Source organism: Vipera ursinii (assembly GCF_947247035.1).
Source record: "Vipera ursinii genome assembly, chromosome: 17".
Lineage (NCBI taxonomy): Eukaryota > Metazoa > Chordata > Lepidosauria > Squamata > Viperidae > Vipera > Vipera ursinii.
Genome location: NC_139530.1, coordinates 2,550,235 through 2,570,657, shown reverse-complemented (window position 1 = coordinate 2,570,657; position 20,423 = coordinate 2,550,235). Strand labels below are relative to the sequence as shown.

At 47.0% G+C, this 20,423-nt stretch overlaps 1 protein-coding gene across 1 annotated transcript in view; it reads left to right on the top strand.

The window, feature by feature from the left end:
- MORN1 (MORN repeat containing 1) overlaps window positions 1-20,423 on the top strand; it is a 50,362-nt gene that overhangs the window by 13,463 nt on the left and 16,476 nt on the right. Inside the window, exons 7-10 of the mRNA XM_083375799.1 lie at window positions 3,065-3,161; window positions 3,822-3,932; window positions 4,835-4,949; window positions 5,826-5,977. Coding sequence (XP_083231925.1) covers window positions 3,065-3,161; window positions 3,822-3,932; window positions 4,835-4,949; window positions 5,826-5,977 — 475 coding nt within the window. The remainder of the gene's footprint in view (window positions 1-3,064; window positions 3,162-3,821; window positions 3,933-4,834; window positions 4,950-5,825; window positions 5,978-20,423) is intronic.

Genomic DNA, 20,423 nt, shown 5'->3' with positions numbered 1-20,423 from the left:
CAACTTTTGAAAACATTTACACACACACACACACACACACACTCTCTCTCTCTCTCCACCCCACACCCTTCTCGCCATCTGGAAAAAGAAGAACTTGGTCTAAGGCAGGCAACTGGGCGGTGGCGGGGGGAGTTGGATTAACAGAAAAGGGAGCCACGTTCTATGCCGGGGAGCGGACAGTGATTCAACGAATGTATAAATGTGAGAAGGAGCGCAAAGCCAGCTCATTTTTATTTCATTTCATTTTATTTTATTTTTTTGCCAAAGGGTGATGCAAATGCTTATGACGAAAAGAAAAGCGGTGATGCGCCGGCTGGCTCTTTTCCCACAGGCAGTCTGTCGCTTATGGGTGCGCGTCCTCCAGTCCGACTGGCTGGTTCATGAGGATGCAAACGCTGTGTGGATTGAGATGCAAGTCCCCAGGGCCTGTCCCCCGTCCTGGCCAGCATTCCCGCTTGTCTTCTCATTCCAGGGATTGCCCGTTGAAGGAGGCCTTAAGCCTGTCTTGGACTACACTTCCCCTGGTCCCCAGCCAGAAATCCTGCCCCACAAGCCATCCGAGGCTGTGGCAGCGGTCCGGCTCAAGAGGTTGCGAGGTTGTCTGGGCAAGCTGGCTTGCATTTGTGACGGGAAAACCACTTTCTGAGTGGAAGGGATGTGTCTTATTCCTGCCCTGGGTCTATTTCCTGTCGGATGAAAGCAGCTTACGCTGAGCTGGGTTCCCAGATTCGGCCTGATTCTTGAATGAGGATTCTCCTCCAGGATATTGACTCTTAAACTAGCCAAACAGCTTGAGTCCACCCGACTCTTTGGCAGGCAGCAAAGGAGAACGCTTACCAAGATTAGCAATGCTTGGGGCCTCCTCTGCTTTGTCAGGTTTTTAACTCAGAGCATGCCCATAGGTGGAAACTAACGAACCAGCGAAAGGTAGCGACTTAATACCAGCATTGCTCAACCTTTTTTCTTTTGCCCGTGGCCTCCTCCTGACCTTGTTTGTCTCCTGTGTGAAGGTCCCCATTGCGAGATAGGAGTCTGGAACAATGACATTTACGGTGCAGCATCCGCATGATAGCACTGGCAGCATAATGCAACTCATTTGTGAAGGGTCCCTGGTGCTCTCTGAGCTTGCTGCTTTTCTTGCAGATGTTACATAGGGAACATCATCAGTGCTAACCACTGGCAGATGTGGAGACTCTAGAAAGGGTACAGAGAAGAGCAACAAAGATGATTGGGGGACTGGAGGCTAAAACATATCGGGAACGGTTGCTGGAATTGGGTATGTGTAGTTTAACGAAGAGAAGGGTGAGGGGTGACATGATTGCGGTGTTCCAATATCTCAGGGGCGGCCCCAAAGAAGAGGGAGTCAAGCTATTCTCCAAAGCGCCTGAAGGCAGGACAAGAAGCAACGGATGGAAACTAGTCAAGGAGAGAAGCAACCTGGAACTAAGGAGGAACTTCTTGACAGTTAGAACAATTAACCAGTGGAACAACCTGCCTCCAGAGGTGGTGAATGCTCCAACACTGGAGGTTTTTAAGAAGAGACTGGACAGCCATTTGCCTGAAATGGTATAAGGTTTCCTGCCTGAGCAGGGGGTTGGACTAGATGACCTCCAAGGTCCCTTCCAACTTATTATTAGTATTAGTATTAGTGCTAGCTACTACACACAAGCCCTGATGGTGTTACCTAGTTGGGTAATGAAATGTCTGTATGGAAGCCACCCAGCTCAGAGAGCATCCAGGGCTCCTCACCTCAACCCTGAGCTACAAAGATTCTCCTTTATTAGTACAACTGAACCTATTTCCATTTCGTCTTTCTTAGCTGCCCATCTCCCTCAGAGAGAGGCTCTTTGTTTTCTGTAAACCCCCCCCTCAGCATCAATGAGTGTGGCCTGGAACACGTTAGCCTCTCCCTCCTGAGTTCCCAGGACCTTCAGAGGAGGCGAGGTGGTGCGTATACATGCACACGTGTGTGCAGACTGGCGCAGGGACCTTATTTCCTTGGGAAGAGGGACCGGGGAAAAACAGAAGGATCCCAGTTGCTGAATCTTCCCCCAGCGCCTGCTTTTCAATGGCTTGGGCAGCTGCTCCCATTTCTTCCCCCCCACACACACACACACGTTTCCTCCCCTCCCCCTATTTTGGGAGACAACTTGTTGTGAGTGTAAAGAAGAGCGAGTGGCAGAATTTGAGTCTTTTGGATCCATCTGGGATTTGCTGGCAGCCTGGATAAATTTAGAGTCATAGTAGCACTTTGTACCACACGAGAGCCACCCTCCCGTCAGCCGTCAGCGCCTGGATCCCGGCTGTCGCACTCGGGCGCCCACGCATGCGCCAGCCCGCCCCGTCAGTCTTGAATTGCCACGTGCAGCCGAAGCAGAGAACCAGGGGGCTTGCGTGCCTCTTCTGACTTGCGAAATGACTCACCCGCGGGAGGCAGAGAGGGAGTCGCCTCCCACGCTCCGGTTTTCCTAGCGCTTGCCTGCTGTGGGTGCCATTCGGGCCGCGTGGGCTGTCACACACGGGCCTGCGGTTGTCTTTCCTCCCTCGACCTTTGCAGCCGGCAGCAGCCCGGCCTTGGGTCATCTGAAGTTATCAAGGGTCATAATCTCCGAGGACAAGCTCCCTGTCCGGCCACCACATTCCAGGTGCCGACTGCAGCCAAAGCAGGCCATCCCTCAATTCTGCCCCTTCCCCTTTGGAGCCCAGAAACCAGGTTCTCCCCAAATGTGTCCCTCTTCACTGCCATACCACAGCGACAGCATCATCCTGGGTGATTCTTTGGGTGGCCGTTCCCCCCCCCCCGCCTGCTTCCTCACCTGCTTTTCCCACTGGAAGATTTTCACAGTTCTTTGAGAAGCAGGCTTCTAAACAGATCCAACCCGCCCCTCTCTTCCGGCCTTTCCTTAAGCCACCCACTTGGACATGTTTGGCCTAATCCTTTTCTGTTTTTTTTTCCTAGAGTCACCATCCAAATTGGAAAACCAATGCTCGCTTTCTTTCGTTCGTTCGTTCTCTTTCATTCATTCATTCATTCCTCCTCCCCCCCCCCTTTATCTGTTTGAAGGGACAATGGAGAAATGATATGTTCAACGGACAAGGCTGCATGGTCCATTGTTCGGGCGTCATCTACGATGGCCTCTGGCATAACGGCTCTCCTATGGGTAAGTGCTCGGGGATTGATGCCGTTTGGTTCATAATGAGACACCCCCCCCCAGGAATAATGCCCTGCCTGTCGTTTCATTGATTTGATTAGTGTCGGCCTCAACTCTGTTCTCCAAACTTGTCAGGCCAAAGAGTTTAAAAGCAGCGGCAAACCCAGGATGGGGGTGGGGAGTTCTCTAGTCCGGGGAGAAGAAGCTATTTGCAGCACAACTCTGAAGCTCCAGTTGAAAGGCTGTGGGGGGGAGGGTGGGGGGGCAGTCCTCTTTTCACACATCATCCCCGTTCGCGCCTTGGGAAAATAAGGAAATTTTAGGAAAATTACCAGGAGTTTGTGGAATCCCTTTGGTGAGCAGTAGTGTTGCATAGATAGATAGATAGATAGATAGATAGATAGATAGATAGATAGATAGATAGATAGATAGATAGATAGATATAGAGATAGATAGATAGATAGATAGATAGATAGATATAGAGATAGATAGATAGATAGATAGATAGATAGATAGATAGATAGATAGATAGATAGATAGATAGATAGATAGATAGATAGATAGATAGATAAGGTAGGCAGGCAGGAAGACAGACCGACATTTAAACATCCTAGCTTGAGCTTGTCTTTTCAGGAGTGGTAACCATCAAGGTCTGTTGAACATTTGCAGGACAGGCAAAGGCGATGGTGATTACAGGACCAGAAGTGATTGACGCAGGTCCAGGATCGATTCTTACTTTTCACGTCCAGCTGCAGACTGATGAAGGAGAGATTGCTAAAAGTAAGAACGCTTTTTTTGGAAGCTTTGCGGCACTCCATAAAATAATGTCTCGGGCTGACCAGAAAAATAGCCCTTTTCATCTCATAGAGTTAATACCCAGTGTCTTTGGGCTTGGCTTCTATTGCTAAGCAAGACAGCCGTGTCCCATTGGACAGCCTATTTTGCCATGCTCAATGTTCTTGAGCGAATCAGGCGGTCGTTAAGTGAATCTGGGTTCCCATATTTGCTTGTCAGAAATTTTCTAAGAAGATTGCAGATGACGGTCCTGAGCTCCCAGTTGCCAAGTACCCCACGTGACCGTGGGGAGGCTGAAACGGTCATTAAGTGTGCAAACTGGTCACTTTTTTTCACCACTGTCGTAACTCTGAACCGTCAGTACAGGTGGTCCTCGGCCTACGACCGCAGTTCAACCCAAAATTTCTGTTGCTAGTGAGGCAGTCGTTAAATGATATTTTGCTCCACAGTTGTTAAGTGAATCACTGCAATTGTTAAGTCACTGACATGGTTGTTAAGTGAATTTGGCATTCCCCGTTGACTCTGCTCGTCAGAAGGTCGCAAAAGGGGATCATCTGATCCCGGGACATTGCGACCGTCATAAATATGAGCCAGTTTTGATCACCTGGCTGCAGTTGCACATGTGAAAAAATGGTCATAAGTCGTTTTTTCCAATGATGGTGTAACTTAGAACGGTCGCTAAATGAACTTCTATAAATTGAGGACTACATATATATATGTAAACCTTCTGTTCTGAAGGCGGTGCTAGCTCCTGGGGGGTCAAGCTTAGGAGCCTCCCCAACAGAGGCTCCAGGACTTTTGGCAGAAGCCAGCCTTAATCCTCAGAGCCTGCTGTGGAGCAGCAGATGAAATCATGGTTTCTCTTGCCTTGTTCTTTGATTTCTTAGGCGAAAAGGGCCGACTGCTGGAGATTGCAGCCAGGATCAGAAAGGCAGCCTTTCCAGAAGGCCACATAACCAGCTCCCACGGACTGCTTGAAGCCATCGAGAAACAAAGCTCTTTGTAAGTGGTACGGAGAAAGTTCCTGCGTGTCTCTTCCAGTTTGGCTTCTGGCACCTCCAGGACCGATCGCAGCCTTGTCGTGCTTAATCAGAGTTGGGCGACTATGACACGGGTGGTTAATTCGGCGAAGCCGTACGCCACGATTGACAAACCATCAATCCCCCCTGGGTTCAGCTTAAAGCCAAGCCAAGCCGTATCTGAACCTCTGGCATCGGCTCGGAGTAGGTTGCCAGATCTCCTCAAACTGTGTTAAACGGCTGCCCCGTTGGTTTGAATTTGGTGTGGACCCCAACATTGTGGCTTAGCTTTTGTACGAACTAGGCTGCTGTCCCTTTGCCGTCACCCCCCCCCCCCCGCCCTCCTTAAAACCCACCATAGCTTTGCACAGCCTGGGCAACCCGGTGCCCGCGAGCCTCAGGGTGCTCTCGTATCTCCTGTCCAAGCCTACCTTTTAAAAAGGTCTTTAAAATTAAAATAATTAAACAACTGGATCGTTGCCAAGCGATGCACTGTTCTCTGGCAATATCTGTTTCCAGGAATGTTTCCTGGCGGGTGGCTAGAAACCGCGCTCGGGGTGATGGATATTTTATGAATAGAAACTTCTCCCTTGGCAGCTCTTTGGGACGGCCCTCACCCCATGCTTTCTAATTTCTGAATGTGCTCTCGGTCCAAAGGACTATCTAACCTTGGCTCAGCCGTCCCGTCTATCATCTGAGTCAGCTTGCAAATCGCTTCTGTGATCCAGAGCCACTTTGGGTTCGGGCCTCTGCCTCAGTCTCCTGAGAAAACCCTCCCTCTGTGTAGAACTTGCGTTTGCGGCTTGCCACCGTGACGTCTGCGCCCAAGTCAAGTCTTGCTTCTCTTTTCTTTGGGCAGGAAGTTTGGGAGTCCTGGCTACCCTTTGATGACTGCCATGTCTGCAAGCCAATCCCAGCCAGACGTTCACCCAGTTGTCAGCAAATCAGGACATGCCGGGCCTGAAGGGGTAACCTCCCACGAGAAAAAGCCAGGACTTGAATCAATGGATAGTAAGTAGCAACGATGATGTTGGCTTTGGAGTAACGCCTACCTTTGCGCAAGGTTAGCAACAAGTTGGGAAAGACCTCTGCGGTGCCTTTTGTACGCTAAACGACGACTGTGAGAAGGTTTGAAGGGTGCCTGCGAGGTTTGCCCTGGCATCCTTCAGAAGAAATTGGGACAGTTGGTTTCCAAAACCTGGGGGGGGGGGAAACATCTATTAAATAGCTTTGGTGTGTGTGTGTGTGTGTGTGTGGGAGAGTTCTTGGATCAGCCCAAGCCTGCTTTTGAGATGGAGAGAGGTGCTCAGCGGTTGCCTTTCAGCAGCTCTTTTGCCAAGCAACGATGCCCAGGAGAGAGAGAGGGAATAAAAACCACTTAGGGCAGAAAGGTGGTGTCACTTGGCCGCTTGACACTTGAGTTGTACGGCATGACAGCTTGTAGGCCCAGCCCTGCCCTGTTTTGGCAGCTCCTAAGCTTTGCGTCACTCAAACTCTGCCACGGCCTGCTTCCTTGCCCCCGAAGGAGGCAGCCAGTTAGTAGGGATTTTGAAAAAACAGCTCGCTTTGCTTTCTCACCCGCTGGTCAAGTTGGTCTCCCCCTCGTACGAGCCTCTTTTCCTTCCCCTCCACCTACTCAAGAGTTGCGTCTCGGGGTTTATTATAATCCCAGTGAGTCAAAACTGCCAACTTATCTTTTTGTATAAATATACATTCACTACCTATATTGTTATTTTGGCTTCCTCTAAAGGGTTGAGCTGACAAATGAGCTGACATTTTTCCTTTGTAAATACTCGGGTATTACTTTACGGGCCAGTTATTTCTGAAATTATTCATGGAAACCCGAACATTGAGAACTTGGGAGTTGAATCCGAGTTTAATCACTCTGGTTTATTGTGAGCCATAACATTCAATCCGCCCATATCACTTGATACATTGTAAATACATGATTTGAATCTTAATTTGCTCGGCTCAATGGACAAATTAGGGAGAAGCTGAGCGGTTGTAAAAACAACCTCCATATTTGGGCTCAGCAGAGTTTATTTTGATAGCCCCGACGTACGCAAAATACATACTTTGTTTGTCCTTTTTGCCATTTCTGTTTTGGTCGTATTAAATTTGTTTCTACTCTCCAAGCAAAATAAATGTTTGTAAGGCCCTTATTTAACACCTGACCTCCCGCTTTAAGTTACCAGAAGATTTAGAATAGTAAATAAATAGGCCGTTTTTGGAGTTTTCCCTTCAGGAGGGTGTCCGTTTGTAATATTCCTGATTTTGAACGGAAAGATATTGGGAGAAAAATAGGTTGAGGCAAGCCAGAGGGGGTCAGATTCCCTTATCCAGCTGGTACAAGTAAATAACATTTGGGGAACAGAGGGCCTGTAATGAATACGCCAGAGCCGGTCTCTTGTAGTGGTGATGTAGCTGGACCAGAAACAGGGAGAGTTATAGTCCTTGAGGCATGAAAGGCAACAAGGTAACTTTGGGACAGTCGTACTCTCTCAGTCCAACCCACCTCACAGGGCTGTTGTTGTTTCGGAGGGAGCATTAACTATATCAGTAAGATCATATATAAATATAATAACAGTTATAATTCTAACAACTCCAACATTTTCAACGAATATTGTGGTCCCGATAACGTGAAGAGCATCAGGTTGAAGAAGGTGATCATTCTGATGCTAGAATTAGACTTTGATTAGCTGGTAAAATCTTTTAGCAATTCCTCCCTCCCTCCCTCCGTTTCTTTCTTTCTCCCTCCACCCACCCATCCTTCCGTTCTTTTTCCAGCAAGGTTTTGTGGCTGGCTGTTTGAGCAAAAGGTTGGCCCAGCATCAAAACACCTCAGGAATAACTTCTGCTGATGGGTAAATTACGAGGTCCTGGAGGCTTTTGTTCACCCTGTTCTTTTAACATGGCAGTAATAACCCCAGTGATGGAAACGTACCCAGCCCTATGAACTATTGATGAACTGCCAGCAAAATGGAATTCTGAAAGGTTCTGAGCGCAGGGCATTTTTTTTCCCTTTCAGAAATGGATGCGCTCGACTTTTCTGGTTTTAAAGCAGTAACGACATCTGAAGCTGGATTATAAGTCACTTCAGGGGAAGCTCCCCCCCTTCCCTCCTCCCCCTTAATAGCCATTGACTACTCACCTTGGCCGTGCTTGTTTCTTTCACCTTGTACTGCGGGGAGAGATTTCCAAACAACACACAAGATGTACAGAATAAAAGGTATTATATGTTTCTCCAGAGAACACAGCGCACTGCAGGCACCTGGTCCTCCCCTCTGTATTTTTCGTTAGCATCTTCGTAATCCCAAGAGAGAGAAAAGGCCCAAGGCCACTCATTGTTTAATTTAGCTTACGCCATCATCCTTACCCAGGAGGATTGTTCCTGCTCCAGTTTGGACTGAAATACCAATCCGGCTGGGATACACCAGTATACATCATTTGTGCCTGGCGTTGTGGGATTGAAAGGGCAGTGGCAACTACTTCAATTCTGGGTTCCTTGTAGACCAGACTAGATGATGCCTACAGGGCCCAGTCATCCAGCCATCACATCCCCTCAGCTGCCCCAGTGCTTGCTTCTGGCCAGCTACGTCGACACATTTGCAAGTTACTAAGAGTAGCATGGTTCTGTTTTATCACTTCCTTGTAAAACTACCCAGAGCCTTATGGAGTTGGGAAGCCTCTAAATTGATCAGATAAATTAGCATTTCTCAACCCTGGCAACTTGAAGATGTGTGGACTCCCAACTCCCAGGATTCCCCATGTGAAGAACGACCGCAGGAACTGGGTATGTCTCGTTTAATGAAAGGAAGGACGAGGGGGTGACAGGATAGCAGTCTTCCAATATCTCAGGGGCTGCCCCAAAGAAGAGGGAGTCAAGCTATTCTCCAAAGCACCTGAAGGCAGGACAAGAAACAACGGATGGACACTCATCAAGGAGAGAAGCAACTTAGAACTAAGGAGAAACTTCCTGACTGCAAGAACAATTAACCAGTGGAACGGCTTGTCTTCAGAAGTTCTGGGTGCTCCAACACTGGAAGTTTTCGAGAAGAGATTAGACAGCCATTGGTCTGAAATGGTATAATGTCTCCTGTTTGGGCAGGGGGTTGGACTAGATGATCTCCAAGGTCCCTTCCAACACTTATTCTTTTAAGAGATGGGCGTGCACTTCTCTTTTGTCTTTTTTAGTCGCCAGAGACTTCCTTGCACACCGCCCAAAGTGAAAACAAAAGTCTTGAATCAGGTTGTCTCCTTCACAGGTTTCTGTCCAAAAGACAAGCGAAGATGCCCAGAAATCTGCATTGAAAGCAAAGATAGGACAACAGAATAGAAAATAGCTTTAATAAGAGAACAAGATTTGCAGTAAATAAGAGAACAATAGCTTGAATAAGGAAACCCCAAGATTTTTCTGCATGCAAAATATGTATCCTGAGCTACAGGATTAGCTGCACTGGGCATCTAGGTGCCATGCAAGGCTTCAGCCCATGCTGGGTATAAAATCTCAAATTTCCCAGAATTCCTGCATCCTTTCTTATCAACTCTAACCACTGAGCAACTTTAAGCACAGCTCCTTAACGACTGGACTCCAAGCAACAATAGGGACGTATTTGGCTTAGCCTGGCATTGCTCCTGTGGAATGAGGCGCGTGTTCCGTGAAGGCTGATTTCCCCCGTGCTGTCCTTGTGTTTTGCAAAGCAAAAGTGCAACAACGCAGCCCGTTTCCAAGCACTGACAATAGCAACCTCGTGTTATGGGCCGCCCAGTTCCTCCTCATCCATCTGCTTTAAAGTTTACTTCGTATGATCGTGTTTTTCTGCCGCTTCAGCTCAAATGCTTCTCATTCTTTCGGACAGAAGTTGGCTCTTTCCTTACATGTCTTCAACCGGCTGAAATTTATGAGGTGGGGAAATAGGAGCTCACTGGGAATCGGGCCTTCGGAACGCGCCTCTTATTCCAAGTCCTCTTTCGAGCTGGATTTTCGTAGGTGATTTTTTTAGAGACAAGCAGTTGGAGAAACGTTTCCAAAGGACACAAAGACGCTCCAGATGGTCCCTGAGTGACAGCAACCTTGATGATTCATTTGGTCCTCCTGTCTCCTTAAAGGTGAACGATGGGCTCCTTTACTCCTGCCAGAGATTGAAAAGTGACAGGAGAGCCAAGGGTTTTTTTGTTTTTTTTTCTCCCTAGCCTCCAACGGGGTAACCAGTGAGCTGTGCCAACCTAAAAACAGCTTCCAAAGTTTTAGAGGCCTTGAGCGGAGATGGTCCTCTACTTAACCGCAGTTCATTTAATGACGGTTTGAGGTGACAACGGCCCTGGGAAAAAGCGACGTGTGACCCAGAATGGATAAGTGCACAGTATGTTTAGGGCCAGGCTGCAGTTTTAACAGTTGTCATCTCCCGGCTCATGTTCTTGGGCTGACGCTGGGCTGGGTTTCCCCAGCAGGCTCAACCGGGTCAAATTAAGAATAACCGGCAAGACTTGCACAATACTCGGAGCTTTGCAAGCTTTAACCTTCTGTTGGACTTTTGGGCAGCTCAGCCAGTTTGATTAGTTGATGATTCACTTTGTGCGGTGAGCCCAGAAAGTAGGTTAGTTCAGGGACCCAGCAAAACACACTCGGCAAATGGGACCTTAATGGCTGAGCTGCACGTGGTGGATTTTCGTCTAGTCAGCCGAGCCCTGCCCTCTTGTTTGTGAAAGGGTTGTCATCAGTTCAAATCCACAGGATGTCCTCCCCAACAACTCGGCCATTAGCAGACAGTCCCTGGAAATGGTCTCTCACAGAGAGCACCAGCAGGGTGAAACCCTTGCAGGAGCTGCCCTGCCTAGGGTTGGGCCAGTCTAAAGGAAAGAAGAAACAGAGGAGACATAATAGCAGTTATTCCAGTATCTGGGGGGCTGCCCCAAAGAAGAGGAGAGGGTCAAATTATTCACCAAAGCACCAGAGGGCAGGGCAAGAAACAATGGTGGTAAACTGATCAAAGAGAGAAGCGACCTGGAATTAAGGAGAAACTTCCTCACAGTGAGGACGTTTAACCAGGGGAACAGCTTGCCGCCAGAAGTCGTGGGCGCTCCATCACTGGAGGTTTTTAAGAAGAGACTAGAGACAGTCACTTGTCTGAGATGGTGTAGGTTCTCCTGCTTGAGCAGGGGGCTGGACTAGAAGACCTCCAAGGTCCCTTCCAGATTCTATTCTATTCTATTCTATTCTATTCTATTCTATTCTATTCTATTCTATTCTATTCTATTCTATTCTATTCTATTCTATTCTATTCTATTCTGTTCTGTTCTAGGAGTCATCTGAGCATAGGTCTTTCATAGTCACAGCAACTTTGGCGGGCACTCCAGAATCTCATCCGATTCCCAATCCGTGTGGGAGTAAAGCAAGACTAGGCTCAAGATTTCGGAGCAGCGCCTCGGAGAGCCCATGAGCCCCAGCTGCAGTGCATCAAGGCTGCCGTGAGAACAAGGTGAAGACGAGGCAACGAGGCAACATCAAGTCAACGGAGCACGTGCCAGGGACGGTGTGTTGGTCAGCGGCAAGACTTTTAAATCATTGAGTGTCGGAGAACTCACTGAATTCCTGGGACTCCTAAGAAACCAGCTGGGCAAAGCTTCGAAGGCCAGATGGGACATTTTTGGGTTCGGCCTCCTTCCGGGTCCTTCTGTGGAGTCCTCAGTGGGGACCATGACAGGATCAGCTTCTGGTTGTGGAACGAGAACATCTGGATCACAACACGTACATGTGTACAACTTAGAACAGATGCTTTCCTTCCCAGTTTGGCCACTTGAACCTCGGAAAGCCTCTCGCCCACATTTGCGTCCGATTTAATTTGTGGCCTGACTTTAATGTTCAATCCCCTGCCTTTAATTTCATACGACTCTTTTGCAGTCGGAGGTCTGAAGCCCAGGCCGTCTTCATCACAGGTGGCCTTGTTGCATCTTTCTTTCTTTTTTTTTCCTGCCCATACATCTGCATTTCTTCTGTTTCTTCTCCTTAAGCCTGTTCGAGGGTTAAGAAGTTCAGCTTCCATCTGCGGTTCGCTGTCAGGGCAGCGTCATGCCGGGGAAAATCTCTGTAGCAGACAGGCCATCTGCCCAAAGAGGAAGGGATGGAAGTTTCGGTCTCCACAAGGCCAGAGGCCTCGGTGGCTTTGTCCTTCCCTCGCTGATCTGTCTGAAGGGATTAAACCTGTTGAGGCCCAGCGTGGTTTTCACAACACCATGGTTGGGCTGGCTTGTACTTTCCCTTTGTTTGACGAGATGTCTAAACAAGCTTGCGAGAGTTCCCCTGCCTGCAGCCTTTGATCTGCTTGAGCGACCTCTTTTTTTCTTTTTTCTTTTTCCCCCACACCAAAACAACGCCAGAGAGAAATGAGGAATCTGCGCCCTAATTTTCATAATGAAGATCGTGTGGCTCAGACTGGTTTTGTTTGGGGGCTTGCTCGACTCTGGGGCAGAGAAGTGGAAGGCGGCTGCAGGGCTGAAGTGGGGCATTCACACAACAAGCTCGGTTAGTTTTAACCCGGGGTGGGGTTGTGAATCCAGCCTGTTTGGCTTGTTTGTGCTCCAAAACCTGGATGCCAATAGCTTAATCCTAAACCCAGGGTAGCAAAACAATGCCCACAGCGCAACAGTGCCCACAAAACATGCCAAGACAAGGGATGACTTTCCCATCACACATAAACCTTGCTTGATCCCTAATCTAGTGAGCCCAACTAATCCAGGAGCCAGCAAGTAGGTACTTAGGATACTAAACTACCCTTTTGGCTGAGTCTAAGCTTCTGGCGGGAATCCAGTTTTGGGACACGTCCTTACTTAACGCCATTTAATGAAGGGTTATCTTTAGTGGCAGCTTACAACTAAAACCCTCATTCAGCTTTTTTGAGATTGGAATCGGGCTGTTGGTCACTTCAGGTACTTCCTTCCTTTTCCTGGGATATCTCTGCAACACAAAAGACTGAACGTTCACAGTCTGCCGAGCCAAGATGTAGTTTGTTTGTGGCTTAGTTGTAGCTTATTCACTAAACCATAGTTAAACAACCCAGGGCTTTTATGCATTCCGCACACACAGTCTACTGCTTGCAGAAGGCTGAATTAATTTAAAAAGATCTTGGGTTGTTTGTTCTTAGCAGCTGTCCCAGATCTCCTGGCCAAAGGACTTCCAAGTAAGTCTTTTTTACTTCTCAAGTGCCCCAAGACTCATCAGAATAACACCGGGCCTGTGCTAATGTTTCTAAGAAGTTGGAGAGCTGGGGAAGGTAAAATGATCCGGGAGGATCAAGTAACCTCTTAGCTTTGTTCAAAAGTTGATGGGAACGTAAAGGAGATTTATATATATATATATCTTAATCTGAGTAATCGAGTTGGGGGGGGGGTTGAGAACGGATGGCAGCATTTCTTTCTCCTTTGAGTAGAGCATTACAAGCGCACATCTGGGCTGGAGCCCGGGCGACGTTGCCAACATCTCTGCAAAAACACGCCTTTGGAATTTACGCGTCAATGACTCCCACATCTGGTGCAGATTGGGTGGGTGGGTGGGTGAGTTGCAAATATTTGTGCCACCCTCAGCCTTACCCGGGGTCTCTCCTGCCAGTCCGTGAGCGCCCTTGACTCAAGCCAAACCCAGAGGAAGAAGTTAATGGTGCACTAATCAATTTTTCCTTTTCCAAGCAATGTTATTATAAATAACATCGGAAAGCATGGGGTGGTTGCTACCAGCATTAAGGAGGAATTTCTGCTCGAGAATCCTAAATAAACAGGATGTGATAGGATGATGATGATGATGATTAATTAGCTTATCTCTCCTCTCTCCCTCCCTTTTCTCCGATTGGCTGTTCTACATCTGGATCCTCTCCAGATATTTTAAAAACCCTATTTGGTTAAATTACCGTACCCGGTGGTTTTTTTTCCCCCCTAACAAAACGCATTGATTTGATATTCAAAAACATTTTTATATTTAGTCTGTTAACCTTTTGTAATACCCACCCACTGCTTTTAAACTGCAGAATGTGGTGGGGCTTTTTTTTTTTAAATGCTAATTGTTGTCAGTAGGGTATCAGCCACGAGCCCTTAGCAATTTAAACGCATTGAATTGTAATGCAGGTGCCGTTAATTGGAAAGCTGCTATTGTTTTCCTGGCAATCCTGAATACATTTCAAACAATTCCTTGCAAATTGGATTTGAGACCGTTTTTTAAAAGAGAGAGAGAGAGAGAGAGAGAGAGAGAGAGAGAGAGAGAGAGAGAGAGAGAGAGAGAGAGAGAGAGAGAGAGAGAGAGAGAGAGAGAGAGTTTAAAGATAACTTTAGCTTCCAATTTAGCCTGCAGAGGAGGGGAAAGGGGGAAAGCAAACGCTGAGACCTTTTGTCTCTCCCATTCAGGCTGAATGTGCACAGTCAGAAAGGGACCTGCAGTGGCATCTTTCAAACCAGAAAGAGGGTTCTCGCACGCGTGCACATTTGCACGCTCTCAACTAGTGCAGACTGATCCCAGAACGGCTGGCAAAATCGCCGGCTTGTGTCGATTAGATGGGCACCGCAGTGAGAAATTTATATCGGTAGTGTGGTCAGGTGATCAAAATATACACACACACACACACACACACACACACACACACACGGCAACTGGTTCATACTTTTGACAGTTGCAGTGTCCTGGGGTCACACGATCCCCATTTTTGCGTCGAGGAATGAGGCAGAATTCGTTTAACTAGTGTGCCCAAGTGACCCAGGGGTGAGGGGAAAAGGACTTGGTTTATATAGTATATCTCCATCCTGAGCTCATGGACCTATCCTAACGTGGAAAGAAAATGGGAACAGAAGTGTGGGCTTGCCAGATTCAGACTGGAAACAGGCACTCTGAAAATGGCAGGGGTTGCTATTTGCTGTAAAGGCTTCCACAGTGATGGAGCTGATCAGCCAAAAGTAAAAGGGTAGGTTGAAAAATGGGAAGGAGGAAAAAAATATATAAAAATAAAAGTGGAGTATAAGTGATACTAATTGCCCGTCAGAAGAACTAAAAGACTTGGCAATCAGATAGGCATTTGAGAACAGCAAGCAGTTTTCTGGGAGTAAGTCTCTTTTAGACTAATAAATGAGGAAAAGATAGGACTGGCTGGCTTTTGGGATAAAGCAGACTTTTGTCTGTTGTTTTTAATGGTAGTTTTAATAACATTACAGTTAAAAGATAAAAAAACTAATACAAAGAAATGAAAGAATGATAATAAAGTGTAGAAAACAAAACATTAGTAGAGAAAAGAGAAAAAATAAGAATATATTAGAAAAAGGAAAGATGCATGCATATATATACACACACACACATGTATATGTACACACACACACACACACACACACACACACACACACACACACACATGACCTCTTCACACAAGTATAAACAATTTCAGTAACATTACTTTCTCTTAAAAAGGCAGTAAATGACCTTTTCTTCCCATCTCTACTAAGTTATACCAGGGATAACACATCTATTCTATTCTTGATCAAGTAAGCCAACTTTATATTCTCTTCTTTTACTTTTGACAATTTTAATCTTTAATCCTGTCAATGTCACCGGTCTTGGTTCCTTTTCATTTCCTTTGTCCCTTTTCGGAAATTTCTTCCCAGTTTTAACGGAGTCTACCCACAGAGGCAGATCTCCTTAAAAGTTTGTCTCTGCAATTACTAAGAAGACAGCAGGGTTATGTTTGTGGGATCTCCGGGCTGAGCAGAGCTCGGAGGAGATCCTGTACTTGTTTTCTGGGGAGTAGAAATTGTCACGTCCAGCGTGGCACCTTTGCCTCTTCCGTGGATCTCCTTAGGTAAGAAAGAGCGTGAGCCTCCTTCCCAATTCTACGTGAAACCCACATCAGGTTCACAGCTGGTTTTCCCTCTGGCATCTGATATCCAAGATCAGTCTGACCTAGAAGCTTTAAGCCTCTTCACTCTGGCTGCGGAATAATAGGCCTGTATTTTAGCTTAAACACAAAAGCTGATCCGTGTGGGCGGACGTTTTAAGAGCGTGGCGATCTCCCAAGATCCCTAGAGTTGGCAGAGATCTCAGTATTCAGGGTGTGTGCGTGTTTGTGTGTAAAGAGAGCCTTGCCTCTTTTTCAATCAAGCAGTTGCTTTTTTTTAAAAAAAGAAAAAAGAAAAAAATCTTTCTCCAGATGTGGGAAGATTGCAGGGTGAACGCGTTCTTGCAGAAGAGCCAAATCTCTGCATATTTTTTTTTTAAAAATCTAGCAAGTCAGCAAAAAGCTTTCTCCTGAGCATTGGAGGTTTTAATATGCAGGACAGGCTTTTTTCTTTTTCTTTCTTTCTTTCTTTCTTTCTTTCTTTCTTTCTTTCTTTCTTTCTTTCTTTCTTTCTTTCTTTCTTTCTTTTTGCCTTTTCTTTTTTTTTCATTTTTGGGTGGTTGACCCCAGAAAGTGTTGATTTACTCTCCTCCCACTTTGCCTGCAACCTAGCCTGTGACCTATATACTCTGAGCCAAGCTTCCCCGTTGAAGCCTGTCAGTGGCACCTCCTTCCCCTGTAATAGATTTCCTTTCCTCCCGCTGCTTTCCAATTTCCATACGTTCACCAAGATCCACGCACCCCAAACGTCTGAAGGTGGAACAGAAGCATTAACCCGTTCCTATTTTCTGGCTCTCTCCCGCAAAGGGGGCCGCCCCCTCCACACCAATATACCCTCCAAGGCTTCACTTTAATTTTGTAGATGTCAGCTTGGATGGATGGGACTGGAAGAAAGCCTTTGTAGAAGGCTATTGGCCTTCATTGCTTTGTGGGGGTTTTTCAGCCAGCATTGAAAAGCCAAGGGTTTGTTAAATCCTTGCTCTCTCTTTATATATATATATATTACCTAGAGGGGAAGGTTAGGATTTCCTATTTGGAAACTTGAGTTTCCTTAATGTAAAACTTTGCTGTTTTTCTTTCAGTTGTTCATTAGAGGGATTTACAAACACAACTTGTAACCATATGTTCTGGACATCCTCGTGGCCTGGAGTCAGCATCTCTTCGAGGCTTCCCCCTGGAAGTTCCCTTCCATCTCTTTAACTAGTCTGTCATTACAGGGGGTTTTTTTTGGGGGGAGGAGGGGTTTTGGGTTTCCCCCCCCTCCCCAACGGATGCAAAATATCTCACGGCTTCTGGTGTGTCGCTGGAGCTAGTCAAGGCTGCTTTGTGCATTTGTGCGTGTCTCCTTTGGCGCCCTCAGAATCGGCATTCTTAGAGGGAGCGCTTGCCGTTTTTTGGTTTATGGCTGTCTGTTATTTTGATGTCAGGCTAAAATTTATCCAGTCCTCTTTCCAGGGATATCTGTTGCGTTTACCGGCATAGCATTTCCCAGATGAGATATACGGAGAGCAAAAAAAGACAGCCGCCCCAATTTATTCCCTATTCTGAGGAAGGGTCAGCCAGCACATTTTTTTCTTCTTCTTGTTTCTGCAGTTTGTTAACATAGAATCCTAGGGCTGGGAGAGACCTCCGATCTCCCTCCCTCCCTTTGCCAGATTCGCTTAACAACTGTGCGAATGCAGTGGTTCCCTTAACGACTGTGGCAAGGAAGGTCGTGAAATGGGGCAAAACTCACTTAACAAGGGTCTCGCTTAGCCACGGAAACCTGGGGCTCAGTCGTAGTTTATAAGTTGAGGACTGCCTGTATAATGAGAAATCTCTGTATAATTCTCTGTGTAATGAGAAATGGTATAGGGTTTCCTGCCTGAGCAGGGGGTTGGACTAGATGACCCCCAAGATCCCTTCCGACATCATCGTCATCGTCATCATCATTATTATTATTATTATTATTATTATTATTATTATTATTATTATTATTATTATTATTATCTGCTGCCACCTGATGTTCACCAGGACACTAAGACCTAGGAGGGAAGCTCAGGCAATCTAAATGGTCTCCATTTCGTCCCTGTGGAAGTCTCGGCTTGCGTGGCGTCTCAGCACCTTCCCCACACCTACCTTATTAATTACTGACATTTATTGGTAATTGAATTGAGTATTAAAGGCTAATGAACGGTGTCTGGTCACCTTTACAGGGAATCCCTTTGCAGCTCTGAAGGCGCCCCAAGCAATCTTTCTCTTTCCTTCTTCTTTTTTTTTTCCTGAAGGGACAACTGTTTGGGCATGGGGGGCAGCCAGGATCGACCCATAACTCTTCACCCCCAGGATTAGCTGCTGGGCCTACAGCTTGACAATAATCACCCTTGTCCTTCTCAATTATAGGTGCTTGGAGCTGATCCGGTTTCTCTCCTTCCTCTGCTTTGGTGTGTGTGTGTGTGTGTGTGTGTGTGTGTGTGTGTGTGTGTGGTGCCCTACACAGGTGATTAGCCCGTGGTAATTGAGCTGGTTGTTAAAAAAAAAGGAAGATAATTAATTGGCATTTCACTCCTCCAGAGGAGGTCAGTCTGCCCCATCTTCACTCATTAGCCAGCTAGTCATCCCGCTCCTGACTGCTGTGTTCTTCTTCCCCAAGGTGATGAGATGATCTTTATCTCGCTGATCAAGAAAACATCGCTGTCATAATTAAAAGAGACAGGGAGGGAGGATTTGAGGGGTGACACCCCAGGGAAGGATTCTCTTTGCTTGGTTGGACCCCAGTGCCTGGCCTGATACTTTAAAAAGCACTACAGGTAGTTCTCAACTTAGGACCACAACTGGGCCCCCGATTTTTGCTGTTGAGTGTTTTTTTTTCCCCCGCTGAGACTGGTCTACCCCAAATATGGGATGGAGCACCCCGCTTCCGCTCTCGCCTTTCAGCCTTCACCGCTCTCGCCTTTCAGCCTTCACAGGAATTGCTCCTGCGACAAGATTATCTGTGTGTGAAATTTAAATTTACCGACAAAGAATTAAAGGGAGACTAGTTTTGGCGTTAAGTGAGACATTCGTTAAGTGAGTTTTGTTACTAACTTGACAATTTTAAGAACAAGAAAGCTTCTTGTTCTTAAGTTATTAATAACAACAATGATCGTTAAGCGGATCTGGCTTCCCCATTGATTTTCCTTGTCAGAAGGTCGCAAAAGGGGATCACGTGATCTTGGGACACAGCCACGGTCATCAGTATGAACCAGTTGCCTGTCGTTGCAGTTTTGATCCCACGATCTTGGGGATGCTGCCAAGGTCGTAATGGTGGAAAACGGTCACAAGTGACTTTTTCCCCTGCCGTCGTCACTTTCAACGGTTACCAAATAAAATGTGGTAAGCCGAGGACCACCTCTTTTACCACCCACTCTACGGGACAGCAGTAAACGGGCTTTGGCTCCATTTGGAGAGGTGGGGGGGGAAAGCCTACAGCAGCAACTAGGAAAGAAATCTCGAATTCTGCCGTTTTGAGGTTGCGGTGGGGTGAGTCACCAGCACCACGGAAGCTCCCCTGGGTCGGCAGGCATTTTCCTTGCCCCACAGCTCACCGGGCAGGTCAGCCCTCGGCAGCTGGAATGTCTTTTATTGAAAACTATTAGTGCATTAAGAGATTGGAAATGGTGCTGTAAGCAATCTGCTTCCCATTCGAGCAGCGAAAGCTAATGAAGAGGGGTGCGTGTGTGTGTGTGTGTGTGTGTGTGTGTTAAGAACTGATGTCCTTGTAAAAGGCGCAAGGCTAACTTGCAAACCGGAAGGCCATTTTCATGACCAGGCAGAAATTGCCAGAGGAAAGTAAGACGGCTCTGAGCAACACAATTCTCTTTGTTTTGCAAGTAGTCCTTGACTTAACAACTATTTATTTAGTCACCGTTGGAAGTTACAAAGGGACTAAAAAAGTGACATATGACCCTTCGTCACAGGACGGTTGCAGCATGCCCACGGTCGCCTGAATAGCACACGAAAGGACTGTGTTGCATTGTGGAGGGTAGGGTAGAGTAGGGTAGGGAAGGACAGGACAACTCCACAACACAGTCCCAAGAAGGCTCCACACCCTTCTGCACTACTCAGGTGACACTGAGGACACAGGCAAACCTCCAAGTGGCTTCAACGGCTCTCTAAAAGAAGAAGCTGGGAAAGCTCCTTGGATGAGAAGCGACAGGCCTTCAAAAGAAAAATAAGAAAGTCCAGTTGCTTCTGGGATAAAGCATCTTTGGGATGGGATGGGATGGGGTGGGATAGGACAGAGCAAAGGAAAGTAAGAGAAAGGAAAGGAAATCTTGAGGCTGATGGGACATCTTTCATTCAGCCCTGCTCTTTGCAAATTAGGATAAAAGGAGCTGGGTGGGGTAAGGAAGGGGAGGAAATCAGGGGGGTGAGAAGCAGGTGAAAAGACCTTCCCACCTGACTGAAGTAACGGCTCGGCTCTGCGGGAGAAGCTGGTGAATTTTCCCCTCTGTCACCAGAGTTATTCCAGGGGCCTCGGATGAAGAACTCGATCCTTGCCGTTGCATTTTGGGCTCCCGTGCGAAAGGGTGTTGGCTGTAGGCCTCCTTGCAAGGAAGCGAATAGGATACGGA